General features: G+C 37.1%; 1 protein-coding gene across 1 annotated transcript in view; it reads left to right on the top strand.

Annotated features, from left to right (window-relative positions):
* The window catches only part of DNAAF5 (dynein axonemal assembly factor 5), a 29110-nt gene that overhangs the window by 3164 nt on the left and 2922 nt on the right, over positions 1-23024 (top strand). The window contains exons 5-11 of the mRNA XM_065684428.1: positions 2648-2880; positions 5808-6020; positions 7780-7923; positions 12355-12523; positions 15718-15865; positions 20775-20925; positions 22225-22381. Of these exons, the coding sequence (XP_065540500.1) occupies positions 2648-2880; positions 5808-6020; positions 7780-7923; positions 12355-12523; positions 15718-15865; positions 20775-20925; positions 22225-22381 (1215 nt within the window). The remainder of the gene's footprint in view (positions 1-2647; positions 2881-5807; positions 6021-7779; positions 7924-12354; positions 12524-15717; positions 15866-20774; positions 20926-22224; positions 22382-23024) is intronic.

The raw sequence follows: 23024 nt of genomic DNA on the forward strand, positions 1-23024 counted from the left end.
TCAGGCTTCTTTGTGAGACACTGCAATGCTGACTAAAATCTGTCATCATAAATGAAGAATGTGGGAACAGAAACAGTAATTTCTTTTGTTATACACAAAAAAACGAGATATGCAGCACGAGTAGATTACTTTTTTAGTACCGTATGATTTATTGGTAGCTTTCAAACGATATGTTTTCAGTAGCTTGAAGCTTGTTTCCTGTCTCAGGTTCATAAAGTTAATGTTTAAGAATATGCACATGGGTGTTGGTGAGAAAAAGGATTTAAATGGGTCATTTATTGATTTCTATACTCATTTTTAACAGAACAAAAACTCTTTTAGTGTGAAAGAACAGGTTCATGCTTGACTTGTGCCTATGTGACAATCACATCACAGAATACCCAGCAGCAAAATCCTTTCCATGACAGTGGGTTCCGGAGTTCTTTCTTCTTTGAAATTACACCTTTTTTTTTTTTCCTTTAAAGTTGTTTTACTCAGTAATGCTTGAATGAAAGGAGAAGCACTTCATAATGGTGACTGGTTTGACAGAATTGTTTAGCTTTGCAGACAGGCAAGTTGATCTGTTACCCCTTCCAATTATTTTTTTTCTTTCTTCCTTAGTTTATATCTAATATTACCTCAGGGTAATATCTAATATTATCTCAGGGGATGTAAATGGTGAAGAGTGCTTTTACATCCACTAGTGATGGCACAAACATATTTCGTTTTTTTGGCAATCAGAGAATTTTTTAACCTACATAAACTAATGAATTTGAGTGTCTGAGCTCCAAGGACCATCATATAGTGATGGTCATAAAAGACTCCATATGCTAGTTCTTGAAATAGTTGTTACCATTTATATTGCTAATACTGTTACCCAGTTCCGTTTTCTCCAGAAAATGTGTCCATCATTTACTTCATAATTAAATGATACGTACTTTCTGAAATTATCTTCTTAGCACAATAAATGTGTTTCATGAATTTGAGCAATATTCCATCCCTGCATTCAGTTGACTTTTCATGCATTATGCTTGGTAGAAGGATGCAGTTAAGGCTTGAATGTGATGTATGTACACACACATATATATATGTGTATATATGCACATAACTAAAGAATATTTTAAAGAAGTGACCTGATAATTTTGGACTTGAGTCCCAAGTTAATGGTGACTTTAAGATATAATTTGCTGCTGCTTATCTTCACTTGCAAATTGTATGTCTTATTAACAGTCAGGCTTTATGTGATAAAGAGAATAAAAATTGAGAGGGAAGAATGGATGGCCACTTGATCTTACAGATACAAAACTTTTATCAGACACACCAGTACACCTTATTTTCAAGTAACAATTTGTGGTGTTCTACCATGGACTGTATATGGATGAGTTGTTTTTTTTCTGTCCCCTGTCTTTCCTCTCCATAAACACTTGTGTTTTGGGGTTTTTTGATATTATAATGATGTATTTTAACCCTTCGTTTCCAGTTCATCTGATTTATTTAATATACTGGAATATCTGTTTACAACTGTAAGTTTATAGTACATTTTACTTAACAATCTTTGTCCATCTGTCAGACTAATAGACTTGACATATTGAGCCCCCCTGTTCTTTGATCTCACAGTGACAGATATTGCAGGTCAGAGGAAGAATAGAGTTAGATCTCATGCCTGGTGTCATCCAACCAACTGAATACCTTTCCACTGAGCAATAGCAGTCATTGCCTTAGGATACAGGTGCAGACAGTTTATAGCAGGGAGGTCTTTGACAGGAGTAGCTACAGGGATAAATGCCTGCATTTGAACATCTGTAATGGAGGAACTGCTGATAAAGAATGGTCCGAATTCTTTAAACAAAGTTCTGCCTCAGGTTGAATAGGATGCCAGTCTGTATTTGCTGTTTCAAGTTGATTTCTTTGTTTGACCTTTTGCTATCATTGTCAGCTTTCATAAGCCAAAATGTTACCCTCCATTGACAAAAGAAGCAGCAGTTCGTGTCCTGATGCTTGAATATTGTTTCCCCCTATTTTAAGTATTGCATAGGCATTTCATAAGCCTTTTATATTCTTCAGACCATTCACTTTAGTCTGTTTTCATTTTAGCATTTGTAGTTACAGGGGCCAATGTGGGAAATTATTGCATAATAGCTGCAATTTTTAAAATGCTATCAGTTTGGTTGGCCTGATCCCACAGCACTTGTACAAGCCATAGTACCCTTTCTACTTTTAACTTGCTAAATACATTTTTAACCTTCCCTTTAGAGGGCACAACTGACATTCTTCATTTTACTACAGTCTCTCTTGTACTATTTGTGACTTCTACCTTTCCCCCTCCAAATTGTATTTAACTCAGTAACACCACAACATTTGCATGCAAACATCTTTCTTCTGTTTTATCTCTGTGTGTTTCAGTTTATTTTTTTAATGGGATTTGTGTTACTAAAATTTGAAGGAAATTATTAAGCTGTGGTTTCCAAAGTGGGTAATGTGCCCTATTCATATAAGTTCTCTTTCTCTTCCGCTTCTCTAAACGTTTTAAATCATCATCCAGTAATAAATACAAAAATTTTCAGAGAGCTGTATGGAGTTTAAATTCAGCACTATATAATAAAGAAGTGCAACTTTTGCAGGTAAATTCATCATCAGCATTTGGAATTTTTTGTTTGCTTTATTCTAGTGACTCGACCAGGACTAGGTTGTCGGGAGCTTGTCTCAAGAAACCTCTCCAAAATTCTTCCTGGTCTCTGTCATGACATTACAGACTGGGTTGAAAGCACAAGAATAAAAGCATCCCAGCTTCTGTATACATTATTGCTACATGCAGAGGATCACATAACACAGCACATGGAGCTACTGCTTAGAACTTTGTACCAAGCATGCTTGGATGAAGAAAGCAATGTGGTTAAAAATGTAAGTTTAATCTGCTCAAGTATCTATTGTACACTGAATAACGACCCTATTCTTTATTCCTGAGTCCATTTTCTGTGGGTTGACCTTACTTTAGGTCACTGAAAATTGCCCCTGACTGAAAGATCAGAATCAGGATTTTAAAAATGTTAAAATTTTGTGAACATTTTACTTACTTACTATGCTAAGATAAATGTATTCTTGTGTCACTGGTATGGAGACCAGTAGTAAAGTTATTTAAATACCAATTAGTTTATATGCCAGCCCCATGAAGAATTGACAGTGATCTCTCTAAAAATGATAAGCAGTAGATTAAAGAATAAAAACCTTGGGGCAACAAATTTAAAAAACCCATGCAGGTCATGCCCTTTTATGTTAATTTCAGTTATCTCCCCCTGCTGCATAATCCAACCATAATCCCAACCAAATATTAAGCTGTGTTTATTCCATGTGATACCCATAGTCAGTATTTGAATATGTCACTTACTGCTTGTAAAATGCTCTGCTTTTTTTGGGGGGGAGGGTTTTTTTTTTTTTTGTGAAGAATAATTAGGATCAGTTTTTTCTAACAATTGATGCTTTCAACACTTCGATCAACACTAAATCAATAAAACAGATGTAGTTGAGGGCATTAGATAGATTTAGCAAAGGACAGACAGGTGATCCATATGATTTTAGAATTTTAAGGTAAAATTTTCTGTTCATATTTCTACACAAGGAGAAGAACACAGGTATAACAAAAAAAATCATACAGCTTTAGGAAATTGAAAGAATGTATTCTGCTTACTGGATACAAGTAGTAACTAATGTCAGAAAAAGTTATTTCCTAAATCAAAGCTTTTCTTTAGGTTCCTGCTATCAGTTGAGCTATATAGACCATGAAATCCATTTCTGAAATAATAATTTTTCTTCCTTTTTCCCCTGCAATTTCTTGTTGCCTTTAGACTTAGTACTAATTGGTGTCTCTCTTCTTTAATTTTTCTTGAATTGTTTCTCTCCTTCACCCCAGTTCTTACTCAGTTATCCCCTTCTAGCTATTCCACCCCTTCCACCTCACTTCTCAGAATCAGTGTCTGGCCTCTGTCCACATTGCCTTCCAATGAGATTGAGCTTGTAAACTAAGCCAGCTACACACTGATCAGTAGTAGAGAGAAGTTAACCTGGAATACTGTCAGAAGTCATCTTGCTGTTTCAGAAGGGGGTATATGGGCCTTAGGAAATCAGTGTCTCAAGACAAGTAAGAAATATGTCACTATGAGTATACAGTTTCTCAGGTTCTTTAGTACTTGTATAAAAGGCATATAAAAATAATTAGAAGAATAAATCCACATAGCCTTGCTGTCCTGGTCAAATTTTATATCTAGTGCTTGTTGCTATAAATTCAAACATACGTGTTCAAGCAGCACATAGTTTTTCCTTGCCCTTATTTGACCATACTTGTCTCTTGCTTAGAATTCTACCACTAATCTTGCAGGTGCTTCTAAGAGATTTGTTCCCAATTAGCAGATGGTTTCTGTATTTAATTTTACTCTGTCTTATGCCAGAATTTAAGATTCAGCAATTTTTGTTTCTGAGTTCCATTTATCTGCTTAGTGATGCTGCTTCACAGGGTACTGTGACTATCTTCTCTGTCATTTGTCACTGTAGAACCCATTTCAGAGCAGCTACCAACTTGGAAAATGTGCGTATCTTTCTCCAGCATAATAACACCAAATGAGATGTGTAAAAGACTAGATGGTCTCTTTATCTTTTTGTTTTTCTTTTGTTTCCCCCCCAGTGTTAAAATAAGCAGATAATTTGATGACTACAAATGTATAAATTCATATTGTATCAGTTAATGGTTTTGAATTGTTTAATTTTATTTTCCTCTTCTAGTTTTCAAAGCACTAAGAGTCTTTTCCATTCTCTGTGGAAAATACAGAGGAAGATGAGTTCACATCTACATAGACTATAACTGTTTCAAGTCTTCACCTCTGTGAAAATAAACAGCTATATATAGTGCAGATATAAATTATAGAATTCATAGCTACATGCTTCTATCAAGACTGAAAAACCAGGATGATTCAAATGTTAATTAGATGCAATTAAAAATCGATTGCTAAATTGCTAGACTAGAAATTATCTACAAAGGGAAATAAGCTTTCATGTTCAGGGAAATGAGCTAACCATTTAATAAATGGGCTAGAAAGAAATGTTCCTGTTACACAGGTAGTGGCGCAGTAGTTGACTATATCTTTCTTTATTCATGCACCTGACTGTAAATACTGGGCATCAGTCAGGCAGTGAGCTCTGGTGTGATGGTATTTCATGTAGAATACAACATACTGTTACATCTGCAAGGTAGAGATGGGATCAAAGGGCACTGAGTGTCATGAGGAATATATACTTATTTAAGCCTTTTCAGTTAAAGAAGTAAGAGACTGAAAGCAGTGGGCAGTTCCCCCATGGCAGTGACTTCACGCTAAACCAAAACTGTGATATCAGTGTCAAAATATAGGGCACTAACAAAAAAAATCATTCTGTCAGGGTGTTATTGTTGCTGCTTTAATAGATGAGTGGTAGATGCATTATGAGCATAGTTCAGAACATCATTTGGAGGACAAAATGCTAAACCATTAAATATGCAACATCTGGTTATCCTAAACTAGACACTTCATTACATTAAAAGGTGTACACTTCATTTCTGTGCATTACTTTCTCCTGGAAGTTTGTCTGATGCTGAGAAGAGTGCTTGCATGTCTTATTTGTGTACTGAACGAGTCAAGAAGATTTCTTCATGCATATAATCATTACTGAGCAAGTGGAAAAGGCCTACAAGACAACTGCTGGAGCATTTAAAATAGCAGCTGGAATGTTAAGAAGCCCATGATACGTTGAGTGGTCTTTATGTTTTTAGGAAAATCTTCAAGTTATTCTTGTTCTTTTTTCAGTGTGTGAAAGCAGCAGAATTGATTGGAACGTTTGTCAGCCCTAAGGTGTCATTGAGATTAATCACATCAGCCTTTGAGAAGACACCTAAGCCATCTTGTATAATGGTTCTAACTGCAGTGATTCGAGGCAGCCCAAAAGAAGTCTTACAGCCTCATTTGACTGATCTTGGGAACATGTTGTCACAAGATGGAGTTTGTCAGCGATCTGAAGAGGTAAGGATAACTGGGAAATGCACAACAGACTTCAGTTTCAGACTGATGGTTTTCTAACGTATTTTTTCTCGTTCTCCCTAAATGTTCCTATTCCATCCCTCCTTTGCACACCTACCCCACCCTATCTCAGGATATAGCAGTGGATGTATGTCTGAGACAAAATAGGAGCTTCCCTGCCCTCCCTGGGCCATGTTGGAATCTCTTGATCAAATCTGCTATTCCCAGAAACTCACTAGCAGTGCATCCTCTCAGCAGATGTGGGTTCGAGATTTGAGAACTGTTGTCAAAAGGCTTCATATGGTGGGAGGAAAATGAAAAGGCATGGTGGGGAGAGAAGAAACTGTTCAGTATGCACTGTACTAATAGAGGACTACCTTGGCTGATCCAGAGGCAGAATTTAACCTGTGTTTTGAAATGTCCTGTGTTCACAACCCAAACAAGACCACGTATTTCAATCCTCATCAGTAAAAATTACCAAAAACTTTTCACAGTCCATTGTTCAGTTAGAGATGCATAAGAAGAATCGCTGAAATTTCCTCCACAAATGAAATCACAGCTTCATTCCAGCAAAAGCTTGTTAGGCTTCTGCTTTTAAGATGACCAAAAAAGGTCTAGTGCTGGGCCTTCAGAAAACTCTTGATTTCATGTCAGATGCAGACTTCCTTTTAAAACAGTTAGTCATGTGTGTAGACTGAATCCAGCGTAATTGTCTTTTTGAGCCAATGTAAGATACATGTTTGAAGTTCTTCCCTCATTAGGTTTCTTCCCTAATGGAGTATGTGCCATGGTGCAGGAATTAACTTTAATCTCCATGAAGCCTCTGATGATTAGGAACTCGTATAACTGGAAGCACTATAACCTGATTGTACAAATAACAATTCCCTGACGTATATCTGCAAAATTGCCATGGAGTGTTAAGCTTACCATTTCCATTTGGCATTAGATACAGTAGACATTCATTTGCAGCTGAAGCATTTGGTGGAATTGTTCTGGCCTTTGGTCTTGGAAAAACAATCTTTCACTATTTTAGACAGCAAGTGCTGCATAGACACTGTTTAGCTAAGGATTGACCATGTCCATGAGATTAATAACATTTATAGCTAACCTATTCCTAGACTTGATTTATTTTTAGAAGTAAATTTGTAACAATAGCCCCTTCTGTTCATTGAATGCAATCTTGACAGTTTCATGGCATGTCTAATGTACTTTATCATAGAAGTTATTGCAAGCTGACAACAATATTGACTTCACTGGTATCACTCAGATCAAGATAACCTGAATTATATTGCATCAAATGAGATAGATTGCTTGAGATAAAAGCACATGCCCAGGTTTTCTTGGTTTATGTAGTTAACCATTATTGTTCCATTCAAATAGCCAAACATGGAAAAATGTTTGAAAGAGTTGTAACAAATACCTTATTAATTAACAAATTGCACTTCAGAATGAGTAAGTACTGTCAGTAAGTGTTCCAAAGTGCTTTGATGTTTTTATTCACAATGGAATAATTGTGTGATTAAGAGCAGGGCCATTTATTTTGTAAAGTACAAGCAAACAGTGTGGGAGGAAGATTATATTGTATTCTAAAAAAAGTAGAATATAGGTAATCAAAAGAACATGAAATTATCAATATGTTACTAATTTAGGGGCTTATACAGTGCACAGATTTTATTACTGTTATTTCTCGTATCTCTTCCTTAAACAGGCTGTTATATTTTCTAACAAAACATAACGAATTAATGCTTTTATTAAAAAATAGGTCTTTTATATGGAGCAGTTACTTTGTTGTGTACAAGCATTGATTGAAGTATGCCAGGAAGACTGCAAAGAAATTAGCTTGCAGCTCATGAAAGTTTTGGTGACAATAATGGCAATACCATGTTCTCAGCACCTTAAAGAAAAGGTAAACTATGAGCTGGTTTAATATTTTGCTGTGTTTCTGATTTTTCAATATTGATAAGACAGTTTGTCTAAACAGAGCCATAATTATTTGTCTTGCTCTTAGGTTTAAACTGCAGAAATTCTTAACTAAGAGTTCATCCACAAAGATTCATAGAGTTTGAAATTATTTGGTGTTGCATAACCTTGACTGTGCCCTCTGTCTGTCTCCTTCTCTTTTTCCATAGCTGAAATTACTTTGGGTTTAGTCTTAAAAACAGGCTAAGGCAACTCCAGAAGAATAAATCCTTAAAATCTTACTTGTAAGAGCTAAGAATCTGTACAATACTACTAGTTTTGTTTGGGGATTGCTTTTCATCTGTACATATACATGTGTGTGTAGCAATCTGTTTCAAAAATTATATAGAAACATAATAAACATTTGGATATACATACAACTTCAAATTAGTCAAATGTTACAATGGAAGAAGCATGAGGAGATACTTAGATTCTGTGTTTAGTCCTAAAACTGTTCTGCAGAGATCGATCCTTATGGCACTGTCTGGTGGTTAGTTACTATTTAGTAGTCACTGTGAAGGCTGAAGGGCGTTATCATTTATCAGTCAAAATACTGATGTTTCTGCTTTGTCAGCTCACAGTTCGTAGTTACTAGGTGCTGCATCTATTTCCAGGCAGCAGTCTGAAGATCTCAGCTTAATGTTGGATCCTGCAATCCACAGAGCTGTAACTGAGATTAGCTGCAACAGAGATGAGGGTCTTACAGGTTATTTCTTTCATGGGACTGGAAGAAACGGTGGTGCTAAGCTTAGGGTAGGACAAAAGTTGAGGTTAAAGTCTAGGGCAGCTGTAGTGCCAGAAGAGCTGAATGCACTATTTCATCTTGCAAACAATATAAGGCTAGAACATACACTGATGTTTCTAAGGCAGATTTTAGCTCCTACATAAGGATGGCTGGAAGTACATAACTAGAGCATGGGAAGCTCAGTGGGCTAGAAGAACACTTTACTTGGGTGGATATTAATCACTGGGCCATGGTCTAGGTAAAGATGTTCAAGTGTTTATGCTTGTCCGTGGATTCTGCATATCCGTGGGCATGCTGTTGGTGCTGGTTGAACTGTTGTTGCTTTTTAGGTGGCTGTAAATCACTGGATTATAGTTAAAGTTAGGTTATATACAGGAGCACACAAGTGGCTAGAAAAAAAATCAAATTTATCTTCTGACTTTTAAAGAACAATTCACCTACAGATCAAGAGCACTACTAGTCTTAAAAAAGTGATAGTTTCATAATCTTTTTTTTTTTATCTTTAGACAAAGATCAGCCTGTTTTAACAGTAGTTGACCTTTTTACCTCACCACCAGAACCAAAAGTTTAAATGTTGCAGGAATGCTTTAAAATCAAGGACATCTGTAGATGCCCTGGTAATAGATGAGCTTTTTTGGCTAACCATTATCTCACCCCCTTATTTTCTCTCTTCCTCTTTCTTCCCCAAGCTAAATATGAAATAAATCAGCAGGCAATCCTCATGTAGTGTAATTGTGACCTATACAAGTTGTCTTTTTTTCAAACGTGTGCCTTAAATGCGATGGCTTTTCTACTTCCTTTTCTCTTGCTCCCAGGCATGGTATTCCAAAGGCCTGTGTAGCATCAGTATTTATGGCCCCGTAGCTGACAGGCTGCCTCCATGAAGGCATAACGCTTAGAAAACTATTCTGAAAGAAGTAAAATAGAACAAAGCTTAAAACAAGTATTGAAAAAGACTTTGGAGGTCAAAGAGGTACAGCATGAAGATCTGTCTTGTGGAGAGCCAGTGCGAGGGTGGGATTTCTGGGGGGTTAGTTTTGTTTTGTTTTAAACAAACGATCTGTCCAAGCAAGCTTTGGACACATGGATCTGGTATGTTTTGCAGTATCTTGTCTGTTTAGCCCCACAGTGGTCTATAAAGTCAGCAATGTCCATTTAAAACCTTAAAAATTCATACTCCTACAAAGAAAGCAGTTTCGTGGAGATAAATCTTGATTTTCACATACAGAAAAGTTAATCTCCCAAGATTATTAAAGGTTTAAGATGTTCCTGCAGTTGCAGATGATTTTTAAAGTTGACAGTACTTTGGATGAGAATCCTTTTTCTCATTAGCTTTTCTTTCAGCTAGACAGATAGAAAACCTGGCAACGAGAATACATAATTGCAGTGTTTCAGATTTGTCACAGAGACAAACATGGCTTGAATTTTTTATTTTCTTTTTTCCCCAGTTACTGACTGTTTTAAAACTTCAAAGTGAGCTGTACAACTCGCAGTAAGCAAGAAGTCCCTGTTAAAATAGCTTAAGACCATAGCAGACAAATGTATTTCAGCTGGCTTTACAAGTATAAATGTGTTGTTCAGAAATGGAGTCTGTGTTCAGCACCAAAAGATTCTGAGTGTAAACATAAATTATTCAATAACTTGCATTGTAGAACTTCAATTCAGGCTTTACTGCAAGGGGACAGCAGATCACAAATAGCAGAGGCCACAACTGTTGTGACCTGACTGCGAACACTCAATGGTCTTGCTTGATTTTTGTCCCTTTTGCTTTGTGTCCATCAGTGTTTCTGGTTGCTTAGGGCTAAGGAAAAAGATGGAGACCACCAACTGAGCTCTTTGGTATCATCATGAGTGTGGTTTACAGCCCCAAATAGACTGAAGACATATCAGTTGTTAAAGAGTCTGTTAAACATGTATTGGGCTTGTCAGTGCTTTAACTGGTGACCTAAAGATAAGATTTTGTTTCACTGCCAGTGACCTGTGTTATCTCGGCTCTTCTTTCAGCCATTATTAGCATGAAAATAATGTGTCATTAAACTTGCTAACTTTCAAATATAGGAAAGAAAATCACCCTTGCTATTTTTTTAAAACTCTGAGACACTTCTTAATGAGAAGATATGCATCAGTCTATTGGCATATTTAATTTATTCTTTTTTTGGTTTTTAATGCATTCTTGAAAGTATTTAAAGAGTTTAGTTTGAATCCCCTGTGAACAATGCATTATTTTGTCCCTCTTGTTCAGTGGAAAAAAACTTGCAGATTGTGGAGGGATTAATAATGGGGAACTGTTTCTGTCTTGACACATTCTGTTAAATGTTCCAGTTAATTTACAGATAAATGGATATTTTACATACAGGTTGTTTTGGCTGGCTGGCAGAGTGCTTCCAAGAAAGGAGAAATCTTGTGCTTGAGGCAGGCAAACCTGCTTTAGAAGTAATCTTTGTCCTTAGCAAAAACTGTTTTGTTCTCTTTTTTTCCTAGAAATCTCATTTATTTTCTCCACATCTGGTACTTCCATAATAACATCTTTGTCTGGCAAATGATTAATCTGTAAAATTCTAAAGGTCCCAGACATGTTTCAGCTAACTTATGCAGTTAATCTTAAAAATATTAAGAATATGACTACAAGTTGTAGTTCTACTGAACCACTTAAAGTCAAATGATGTCATTCACAGTGCTGTGCTGCATCTCTCCCTGCTAGAACTGGCCATGCTGACAGCGTATATTATTTCTCAGTGGGGTTTCTAACAGTGTCTTGCTCCTCATTCTTGATTCTCTGTCCACTGAAATCATTAAGACTATAGACGCCGCTTTCAGAATGCTTTTAATCTCTTCTCTAAAGAAGTTCTGTACCTCTGGGAGGAGTCTTCTGGAATTCTAAAAGCAAATTTTCCTTTGTGTTGAAATACATCTGCTACTCTGATTATGAAAATCTATACGCTTCCTTGCCAAGCATGGTCATATCTGGAATTCATTTAGTAGTTCTTTCTACATGTTTTATTTGTGCATGTTTTATTTGCCTGTCTCATGGGATAGTTTAAATGTAAATATGAAGAAAGGATTTCAAATCTAACAGCAAATTTTGGTACTTCTAAGCAGTTGAGAATTTCAAAATTAACCTGGTACTGTTGAGAAAGCATCCAGAATAATTAAAATTGGGGGGTGGGAGAAAAAGGGGAGGGAGGGCAAATACCATGTCTTCTCTGAGCTGCAGCAACAATAGGTTCTGGAAGTTGCCATAACCTGTTAGATGGGATTGTGAGAAATTCCCTCTCAATGTTTTAAAACATTCTTAACTTAGGGAGAAACACGTCTTTAAAACTACTAAGAGCTTTTTATGACGTGGTTAGGGTTTGCATAGATTTTTACATGGATTGGAGAGTCTTTCATTTTGCTGTTATGTTCCTGTGTTCCCTGTGATTTCATTTTGAAATCAGGGCAAATGTTTCACTTTTATTTAAAGTTAATGGATGTAGTATAGGCAGACATTAAATATCAGTCTTAATTGTCCGAGTCTAAACTATAGAAATCTTCTTGTGTCCTTTCTGTTCTTATAGTATAATTACAAGGTTTAAAGATTTTTTTTAATCATTGTTTCAGTTAAGATCAAGTGTCCTATATCTGTTTTAACAGGTGGAAGAAACAATGTCTTCATTAGCCGAAGTGCAACAATTGGATAGTTTTCTTTCTCTCTACCAACAGCATATAATTCAGCTTATGGAATGGGTTTCAGTATCATGTGATAGCTGGACATGCTATTCTCCAGAAATATTACAGTTAGATGTCATCGCAACTCATTCAGGTATGGCATTTTTTGTAGTTCTTAAAAAAATAATAACTTCCATTGCCTGCAGACACATTGCATTTTATAACAAATAGTGCAATATTCAGAAACTTCACAGGAATGCAGTGAAAAGCAAAACTAAAAATCATAGAATCACAGACTGGTTTGGGTTAGATCATCCAGTTCCAACGTCCTGCCACAGGCAGGGACACCTTGCAATAGACGAGGTTGCTCCAAGCCCCATCCAGCCTGGCCTTGAACACTGCCAGGGATGGGGCAGCCACGGCTTCTCTGGGCAAAGAACTTCTTCCTTATATCGATTCTAAACCTATTCTCTGTCAGTTTAGAACCATTCTCCCTTGTCCTGTCACTGTCTGCACTTGTCAAAAGCCCCTCTCCAGCTTTTCTGTCAACACCTTTAGGCATTGGAAGCTGCTCTAATGTCTCCCCCAAAACCTTCTCTTCTCCAGGCTGAACAAGCTCAGCTCTCTCTCCATAACAAGCCAACCTCTGGCTCTGTAACAGAGGTGCTCCAGGCCTTGGAGCATCTTCGTGGCCTCCTCTGGAGTCACTCCAAAAAGGTCCATGTCCTTCTTACGCTGGGGGCTGCAACTGCTGAACGCAGTACTCGGAGGGAGTCTAACCAAGGCCAGGTTGGATGAAGCCTTGGGTGAGATGGTTTAGTGTGAGGTGTTCCTGCCCATGGCAGGGGGGTTGGAACTGGATGATCTTGAGGTCCTTTCCAACCCTAACTAGTCTATGATTCTATGATTCTAACGAGGGTGGAGTAGACAGTGGAAATCTCATCTTCTTTGTCCCTAGAAAATTTTGAAGCGGTTCAGATTCCAAAAGGCTCTTTGACTGCAAGGAGCATACTAAAAGCACTTACGCAGAAGTATGCTTTCAGGTAAATGTAATAGCTAAGGATTGTGGAGAGATGAACCGACGTAGCTTATGTGTGCAAAATGTACCTATTTTTCCCATCTATTCACTAGTCTTACAAAAGAGACTATCCATACATTTCCTTGCTTGTGTTCTTCAACACATTGCTGCGTATAGATGAGTGCAACACTTTGACATGCATTTCACCTAGCTTCAAATCAGTACAGTGAATGTTACTCTGACGCAGCTCTCAGATCTACAGGCAAGGGACGCAGTGACAGGCAGTTCTTTTTCACTTAGACACCCATTTTAAGATGATTAAAATTAAAAGTCCTGTTTATTTGTTTTTTTCCTTTCTGTTACCTAAAAAGGGGATGTTGGCAGCTACTTTGGTTACAGGTGAAGTAGTATGTTTGCTACTGCAAGTAAACGTGGACAGGTATACTTTAAGGGACTGTACCTTCTGCATTTAATCCTTAAAACTCAACAAAAGCCTCAACAAACCTATATGAAGCACCCCCTTGCTGGTTTGTGCAGCAACCAGCATAAGTAATTTTTCTTTTTTCCATCTGTGGAAAGAACACAAAGTTTTTTTCAGTGCAAGATCTGAAGGCCAACTTCTCTGTACATTTGTGCTCCCGGTTCCATGACTGAGGGACTTCTAGACAGTTGTCTCTGTTTTCCTTAATGCTGAATAAATCATCAAATGTCTGGGCAAACATTTTGGCTTGCACCCAGCACTGGTAATATGCTATTGTCTGTTTTCTGTCTGACAGAGCAGCTCCTAGAGCTATTTTCTTTTGTTTCCTTTCTTTTCATTCCCACACATAATGTTGTTTTTAATCAATCAGTTTTACTCATTTCAGTTTTTTCTCAGTTTTTACTGCTTTTTAGGAACGTATGCTTAAGCTGAAATTAGCAATGTAGTTTGTTTTGTTTATTTTCCATCTGTTGAATTTGCTGTTATCAGTTTGGTATAATAGTAGTATCTTTCAAATGTCTTAGAATTCACATGAAGCAATGTATTTTGAATAAATGCTGTGAGAGTAAAGACCTATTTGTTGGCAAAGAAATACAGCAAACTGCAGTTCAACACCCTGTATTGCTTCAGTCTAGACAGTGAAGATTTGGGGGGGGGGGGGGAGGAGTGGTGTATTATTATTTTAAACATTAAATTTCCTGATATTATTAAATACTATTGAACTTGGTTTGGAATCTTAAATACTTCAATCTGTCCATTCCATGTGTGAAGAATATTCTTGTCATTAGAAATGCCAGTGTTGTGTCTCCTTCTGGCAGGATTTTCAGAATGACTGGAGTTGAATGGAATGTGCATCACAAAGATGCAAAGCTGAAGAAACTCCTAGAGGAAAGTAGTATTTTGTAAACATAGAGCAGAAGGAGCATTCTGCAGCAAGAAGCTTGCAGAATTAAAGCATGTGTATAGTCTATATGTATTTTTCCTCTTTAAAACCATGCAGATGTTAATCATTATCAAGGAGAAAGACACAAACTTCCTTCTGTTTTGGGAAGATAATTTCTTTAAATGTTGGGATAACAGCTATGGGGTTTTTTTTGTTGTTGTTTTTTATTGTTTAGTGGTGAAAACAATCTGTCATAGGATGTGAAAAGGTTAACAGACTAGAGAATAAATTTGGAAAATATTTTTATTTCAAATAGCTACTAAAATTCACTGTATTTTAGATTTTTTTTTCCTGTAAAATACAAATAAGCATTATTTAAACATGGAGAAAGCATACTGCTGCAGTAATTCTATTACCCAAGCTTGGAGGCTGACCCTTTCCAACATGCCCTTTCCCATGCCTCTGGGAGTCATGAACATCTTTCCTTGAATGCTACATGTGGAAAAACTTGAAAGAATTAAAAAGCATATTTAATGCTGCTATTTGGAGTGGTAAGCTTTGTGCATAGCCTCAAGCTTTCAGAGGTACAGTGTTAATCCCCCCCAACAAATTAGTCCACCCAAAATGTCATCTTGTACTGCTGGTCCCGTCAACTAGCAGATGTCATTGATATGTCCATGCTACATAACACAGCGATACCAAGCTGACTAAATGAGATGGGGAGTAAACCTGTCTTCAGGGAGCACCATGCTGAGAGTGTGGGTACCTGGGCCCATGGAGCTTGGGCATTTGTACACTGCCTAATACGATGTAACACAGATACATCAACAGCTGCCATGCAAGAGTGAAAAGTTAAGTACTATTTTTAATACCAGCCATATTACAAATTTTAATGCACTCACATATTAAACATCCAAATAGAACTTGTTAGCACTCTGAAATAAGTGTTATGTGTTTATTTTCTAGGTCATGTCATAGGTGAGGCTCTAAATAACTTTATTCTCATTCTTAAGACTTGTCTTCAACCAACCAAAGATCCCCAGATGCGGTTGAAACTTTTCACTGTTTTATCACAGTTGCTCCAGAAAGCAAGTGAAACCGTCAATTCTCAGGGGTAAGCAGAGTTCTGATTTCACACAGCTATTTGAGCACTACAGTGGCTTTAAAAAGTAATGACCATGGTAGTAACTTAACCCCTATAACTGTGTCCATGTTAGCCTGTCTAGAAGAGGAAAGACTTACCCGCCATGTTCTGCAGTATATTTTTCTTGCTGTATTTTTTAACAATGTCTAGAAGGGCACAGTGCAATAATTAAAAAATATATATGTATAAATAAATTAAAGTCCGGACTTCCTCCAGCACTGTATTCCTACCTCTGCCACTATGGAGAATTAAAATGGATGTCATGCAGATCTGGATAGTTTTTAAACAAATAAAGAGCTATAGTTGATAAGAATGCATGTTTGAAAGCTATAATGAGGATTCTTAGGAAATATGGAGAGAGGGTTAGTTGGTTTTTTTCTTTTTCTCCCAGACAGCTCCGAAATCCTGAAAATCCTGTAGTCATTGTAAGGAAACACCAAAGAAAAAAAAGGGAATATAAAAATGCCCATCATATAGCATGCTGTTTAAGAAGCATTAAACTAAATGTTTGATAAGGAATTATTACTACTCTCAGTGACTGAAGATAGAGGTCTCCAGTTGCTTAGTACTATGTATGCTTTGTAAGTACAATCTAGCTGTAATTCACAGTGCTTATAAAACCTCTCCATTTATAACAGTGCCAGCAGTGGGGCTCTTCTGTCAGTATTAATTTGGCTTAGTAGTAGTGCAAACACTTCTGAGTCCATAACACAGAATATAATGAAGTTGTCCTTTTTTAACTAAAAGCTTTTGTGCCAAGTGTGTTGTTACCTGTTTCTGTATTTTCAGGATCCGGTGTTAAAATCCCTATTCATATGAAAAATCTCTTTGTAGTCAGTGGATTACTTGTTTAAATAATCATCTAACTAAGTGGTAGTTCTGAGACCAGTCTAGATATGCAAGAATCTTCCTGAAAGAAAAGCACTTTGAAAACTATTTCAAGTGTTCCAGGACCAATTTGCTGTAAGCTAATCTGTTGTATCTTAGATCTGTATCATCTGAGATTGCAAGGACTGTGAAGCCAAGAAATGGCATCTCTGTGTTCTGTGATGCCCTGAACGCAACAGTAATGCTTATTAAGTGTGTAGTAACATATTCCAATCTAAAAATGGCATATGACTTTCTCCTATCTATTTATTTTCTTTTGTGGCCTAATTTTACTGTCCTCTATTTACTGCAGAATAAATTACTAGTTCCTGTTCATCTACCATAGATTCACATTTATTATTTCCTACATTTGTTTTTAAAACATCAAATATGTTCATTCTGTCAAAGTATTTAATCAAATTCAGACCTGGTCCACAAGTTAAGTCACACTGGCATTTCTTCTCTATACATTTTCAGTTATCTGGTCTCCTGCTTTTCCCCCTCAGAAACAGCATTACAGATTAGAGTAGAACAGAATTTGAATCACTGAGTTAAATTCTCTGTTCTGCCTCTCATTGTGATCTACAGAAAATCGTTTAGGCTGCATCTAAGCAGAATGACTGGTAAATTACATGGCATGCTGCGGAGTCCTGACCCCGTAGCATTCCTGACTAGGGTGGCTAGGAGATTGGAAGGATTTCTCCATTAACAGATAGCTTTATTCATTCTTTGTTTCTGACATGTACAGTAGGATGGGTAGCACTTCTCTGTCTGAAAGTCTCCAAAGTGCTTAGGTAAGTATAAGATAGGTCCTGCAGGTACTGTGGGTAGAGAGAGATGATCAATGCAGGACCACATGGAGAGCATCATCAACGAGTAAACTTTGACTACTGCCAAAACAAATAGGATGAACAACAAAATCTTTCATCTGCAACCCAATAATTTGTGTAAATAATGGAGCCAAAGAGGAAGAAAAAGAAAACCAATCCAGTGAGCTGCCAGCTTCACTAGGGTTCCCAGGAAAGGGAAAAAACATCAAAAACATAGTAGAAAAAAACAGAACATGTTTCGAAGTAATACTGTCAGTGAATATAGCCACACCAGCTCTCTACAGATAGCAATGATGGAACTTGTTTTGCTCAGGCCAGTATGAGTGAGGGGTCTTTTGTCAAGGCTGGGTACACCCAATGAGGTTAATAGACCTGTCTGTACAAAGGACTCCTGGCCAAGCACGGCCCAGTCAGACTCATAATGAGGCTCTTAGTCCTCTGAGAACAAGAGCAGTGCAATGAATTTTACCAGTAGGTTAATTTTCAGAAACTAAAAAGTAGGAACTAAATGACTCTTTGAAGTCTTAATCCTACTTAACATTGTCACAGCAAATACTTTAATATAGGAAGTAATAGGTGAAGTTTTTGAGTTTGAAAAGCTGTTTGCAAAACATTTTTTTGGGTTTTGATTTGTAAGAGCAAATCTGGTTTTGTTTCAGATTACCTGGATTTAAGATGTTAAGTTTGGGGAAAAAACTGTACACACACATAGCCCAAAACGCAACAATCCACAAACATAAAACCAAGTGCAGCAGTGCCATAAAAGCAGAAAAGAAGCCAATCTAGAACAAAAATGCATAAAAAAGAATAATTAACATGGAGTGAAAGTTTAAGTCTATAAGTCCATTAAATGGGGGTAGCAATTTTAATGTAAACCCAAGCTCTGCTTTTTATATCTGCGTAAGAGCTAGGTATTACTGTATGCACAGATTATGGTTTAGTTACTTCATACCCAGCTGAGAATAAAGTCTCAATTCTGTGCATCCAAATAGCACAGACAAGGTATGTTCTTTCATAGAAATGACTCACTTTTAGAATTAAGTTACACAGATTTACCAGAGTAAGAGGGAGAATTTAATTGCATCAGCAACAGCAGAAAATATATCTTAATGGTAATGACAGATAGTGTAGTGAAGCACTAATAAGTTCTGGTGACACGGTCGCTTTCACTGCTGGCAGTAATTTGTTTAGCTCCTTAAAAACATTCTACCAGTTTAGATAAGAAGGTTTTCAGTTATTATGCTAAGCACAGTTGTGTGGTCATCTAATTTTGTTTGAGTCTGATATGATTGAGTCAGATAATTGCCAGATACAGCTTTACTGATTCTATTTCGAGGCACTAAAACAAAATACTCTCACAAATAGCATAGCATTATGGTTAACATAATGCTGATGGAATTTACCTTTATGTTTTGACAGAATGGTTTTTCTTTGCAGTTTAACAGAAGGCTTTATTAAAAACAGAAGCAGCTACTGATCAGATAGCACGAGGTTGCTTTTAGCTTTGGAGCTAAAAGGAAATTGGGAATGATGGTGATCATTAGTTGTATTTTTTGCCCAGCAACTTTCTGAATAGGAAAATATTAATTCTCAAAAAACAGGTTTAAAATAATTTATCTAAAAGGTTTTGACAAATGTAGATGTGTCTAATGAGAAATCAGATTTCTTGTTATTGCTGAATCTCAAGTGCCATCTGCTGGACAGGAAACAGGAATGGATCTGTGACTTTCTCAGGCACTGAATGTTCCTTTAGCCGAGGGACTAAGCAGCAGCCAGCTCTATGTTTCACCATGTTGAAAATAGAGATTTTCAGGTTTATGTGTGTGCAATAGACATTTAAGGCCTGGCAGGCTGGCTGGGCACACTTCAGTCAGGTTACACCCGGATGACAAGGTCTGACTGCAGTGGGTGAAGGATAGCCACAGGACAGCAGACACAATTACATTTCTTACTACACTGACAGAATACTGTTACAGATTTTTTTGTTGCTGGGTGATTTTGTTTTGTCATGGAGGGGATTTCTGAAAAAGTTCTTAGTGATAATTGTTTGTTGTTGATGTTTACCTGTTATCTTCCTCCTGTGGCTTGGCACAGCCTTACAGGAGTCACTTACTCATCCTGGAAATGTAGGACTCTTAGAAAATCCAGCAACAGCTTCTCCCCTTTCTGCCAGGCAGCAGGGTGGTGATGTGCTGTTTTGCACTCAGGTGGCTGTAGTCTGGGTTTGTGGGAAGTTTTACAGTTTGACACAAGGTCGATTTTACCCTGCTATTTGTCAATCTGTTTTGCATGCTGCCAGCTACATTTCAAGGCAGAGAGACACAGTGAATAACCTGAGCCTTAGTTATCTAGACACAGCCAGGCACAAATATCTCTTGGATGCAGCAAGGTTGGGTTTGGGGTTTTTTTAACTTGTGTGTAAGAGCTGTATCTTTTTTTCTCTCAATTTAAAACTGCTATGGAATTAAATGGGTGTGAGGGAATACTTCCTGCTGAAGCTGCTGACTCCTACAGCAACTTTCAGCGTTACAGTAGCCCATTCAGTAGAGGAGGAAGAAGCATCACCAAAAATATCACAGATTTGCGTGTTTGTAATGAAAACAAACTAGTATTGGGACTGGCACCATCAGAAAATCCTACAGACCTCTCACCCTTGAGGGAGGCAAGTTTCTGAGCCAAGGGAGAGCAGAAGTATTCTGTATAGGCTCCCTGCAGTATCAGCAGTTCAGGTCTCATCGATAGCATTCATACTTTTCACGTTATAAATACTTCTCACTGGACAGTCTCAAAGGGCCTTACAAATATTAATGAATCCTGACAGCATTCATATGGGGTGTTATCTCCACTTCGCAGATGGAGAAAATGAGACAGAAAGAAGGTAAGTAGTTTACCAAGATAACACAGTGAGTCATGGGCATCGTCTGAAGTGGAAGAAAGTCTAGCCTCCCTTTTCCATGAATGTTTGGTATTTGTTTAAATATTATCTAGAAAAATTAAGCTATGAAAAGCTTATCACATGCATTATAATCACATTGGCTTATAAGATTTTCTTTTTTTTTTTTACAGTCTTTTTTTTTTTTCCTGCCTATGTTTCTATAACAGAAAAATCTCTTTTACATCCTGTCAGTCTCTTTATCACTTTCTCATGAACCTTTATTTTGCTTTCTTATTTTTGGCTTCAGGCTGTTCCCTAGCTACCTTGAGATTGTGATAAAAGACATACTAGCTCCTAATTTGCAGTGGCATGCTGGAAGAACAGCAGCTGCCATCCGCACTACAGCTGTATCATGCCTTTGGGCTCTTATTCACTGTGAAATGCTTTCACCAGAGGAGGTAAATTCTCTCTTTCTCATCAAATGTACTTTGAAATCTTAGGCAGGAAGGCAAATGCAAGGGAGGGAAAAAAAGGTTAAATCCTTATTGTAAGTAATATTTTCAGATGGACATAGAGTTTTCATGATAAAATTCATTAATTGTAATTGAGTGTAAGTAATTGAATACATCAGTAGTGGAGGGATGCTGTTACCCTGATAAGAGACCTGAGACCAGCTAGTGAGCTGTAGAACTAGTCATCAAACTTTGTAAATCTTTGTTCTACCATAATGTCACTTCTATAGCACAAAACCCTCACCACTATTAGCACAACTTGGTATCACTGGACCCCTAAGCTGTGCCTGCGCAGCAGCACTGGAGCTAGCTAGGGTACGCTTTTGTGTAATGTGGAAAATACACTTACGTTGTTGCCTTGGAGCCCACAGGTCCATTTAGGGAATATAAAAAAAATATGATTCCTGGAAAGGGCAGAAGGACTTGGGATGGAACTTGGAGATTATCCGTAGAAACGGAGGTAGAGAGTTAACAAGGATTATACTTAAAGAAGTGTTATGCACCATAGTGATTATGGATTAATGGAGTCTGAGGTGTTTTTTGAAGCTTCTTTGCTAACAAAGATAGTATTTGGAAATGATGCACAAGAAACATGTTCAATATAAGGGAATTTTTTAAAAAATGGAATGAAAATGTTATTAAATGTTCATAGAGTTTACTGTCTTTATAACAGACCTTAATTGAACAAAGTGTTTAAACGCATTTAACTGGTTGAGTTCACATATACAAAAACATTTCTATCTGAGACTATTGTTCTAGTTAAACAATTTTCTGCATCAGTGCCTTAATGCCTATTTTGCATTAATGAATATGAAATGTACATACTGAAGTCAAATTATGAAGCTCACTAAAACACTGGCTTTGAACAGTCTTTACTTACAAGCTTCCTTTTAGAATAAGAGCACCATCTACTGGTACATACACAAAATCCTCATCTCTAAATTATTTCAAGTCTTTCCAACATTGTTTTTTTCTTAAGTAAAAAGGCAAGGAAGTTTAAAGATTTTACAAGTTACATAAAACTCATCTGCATAGACACTGAACATCATGAACTGGATGATTGACTGGTGGATTTTAATTTTCCAAGCTTGCTGAGAGGCAAAAATAGAGCTGTGTAACTTCCAGGATTTTTCAGGTTAACTTCTTTAATTAAGCAAGCCAGTATCGGTCAGACCTAATAGTAACTGATGTAACCAAGAAGCATATTGGTTTAGAGTTGGTTTATGCTTTTCCTGTTAATTGTAGGTCTTAAAAGTCAAAGATGGGCTAATGCCTCAAATTATTGCTGCCATGGATGAAGACTCTAAAATTACTCGACTGATGGCTTGTCGTATTGTTGATGTTCTTTTAAAAGTCTGTGGGAGGCAGTTTGAAGAAGATAAATTTACCAATACTTACACAGGTAAGTGGGAAAGTTTGATTTTTTTAAATTTTTTGGCTTTTAATCAAGATCTCCGTGTAATTACAGTTGCTTTGTTCATAGCTTAGCTTTTAAGGATGAAAAGCACCATGCTGGAGCAGTAGGCAGACTGTACTGCTTTAGGATTCACTGTGCAGGCTGTCCACCCTGCATGCAGATTCCCTGCAGCTGATGTGGGTGAAGGCACTAACAGAGAGTAAGGAATGACAGAAACTGCTGTATGTCACTGTGGCATCTGACTTAAATCCCACATAGAGAGCAAAAAGCCTTTAAACAGCTTGACGTGCAAATAAGTGCAGTTTTCATGTAAACTCAGTTTCTCAGCCATTCTTACTTGACTCCCATACACATATTCTAATGCTCTTCCTGTGTTCTCTTACCTGGTATTTTACCTATTTGGGCAGCTCTTCCCCACAGACATTTTGTAGATATTAAGGAAATAGAGAAAGTGAAGTGCTGCACAAAATCATACCATTAGGTACATTTTTGTGTATGAGAGGCAATTTAATGTCTTATTCCTGCAGAGACTAAGACATGATTTTAAAAAGATGAGACTGCTTCAGGTGTATAAAGTATACATACACATTTTAGGAAATCGGGGTGTTAAACACTTGAGTAGGTGGCA

This window comes from Lathamus discolor, chromosome 6, assembly GCF_037157495.1.
Source record: "Lathamus discolor isolate bLatDis1 chromosome 6, bLatDis1.hap1, whole genome shotgun sequence".
NCBI classification, from domain to species: Eukaryota; Metazoa; Chordata; class Aves; order Psittaciformes; family Psittacidae; genus Lathamus; species Lathamus discolor.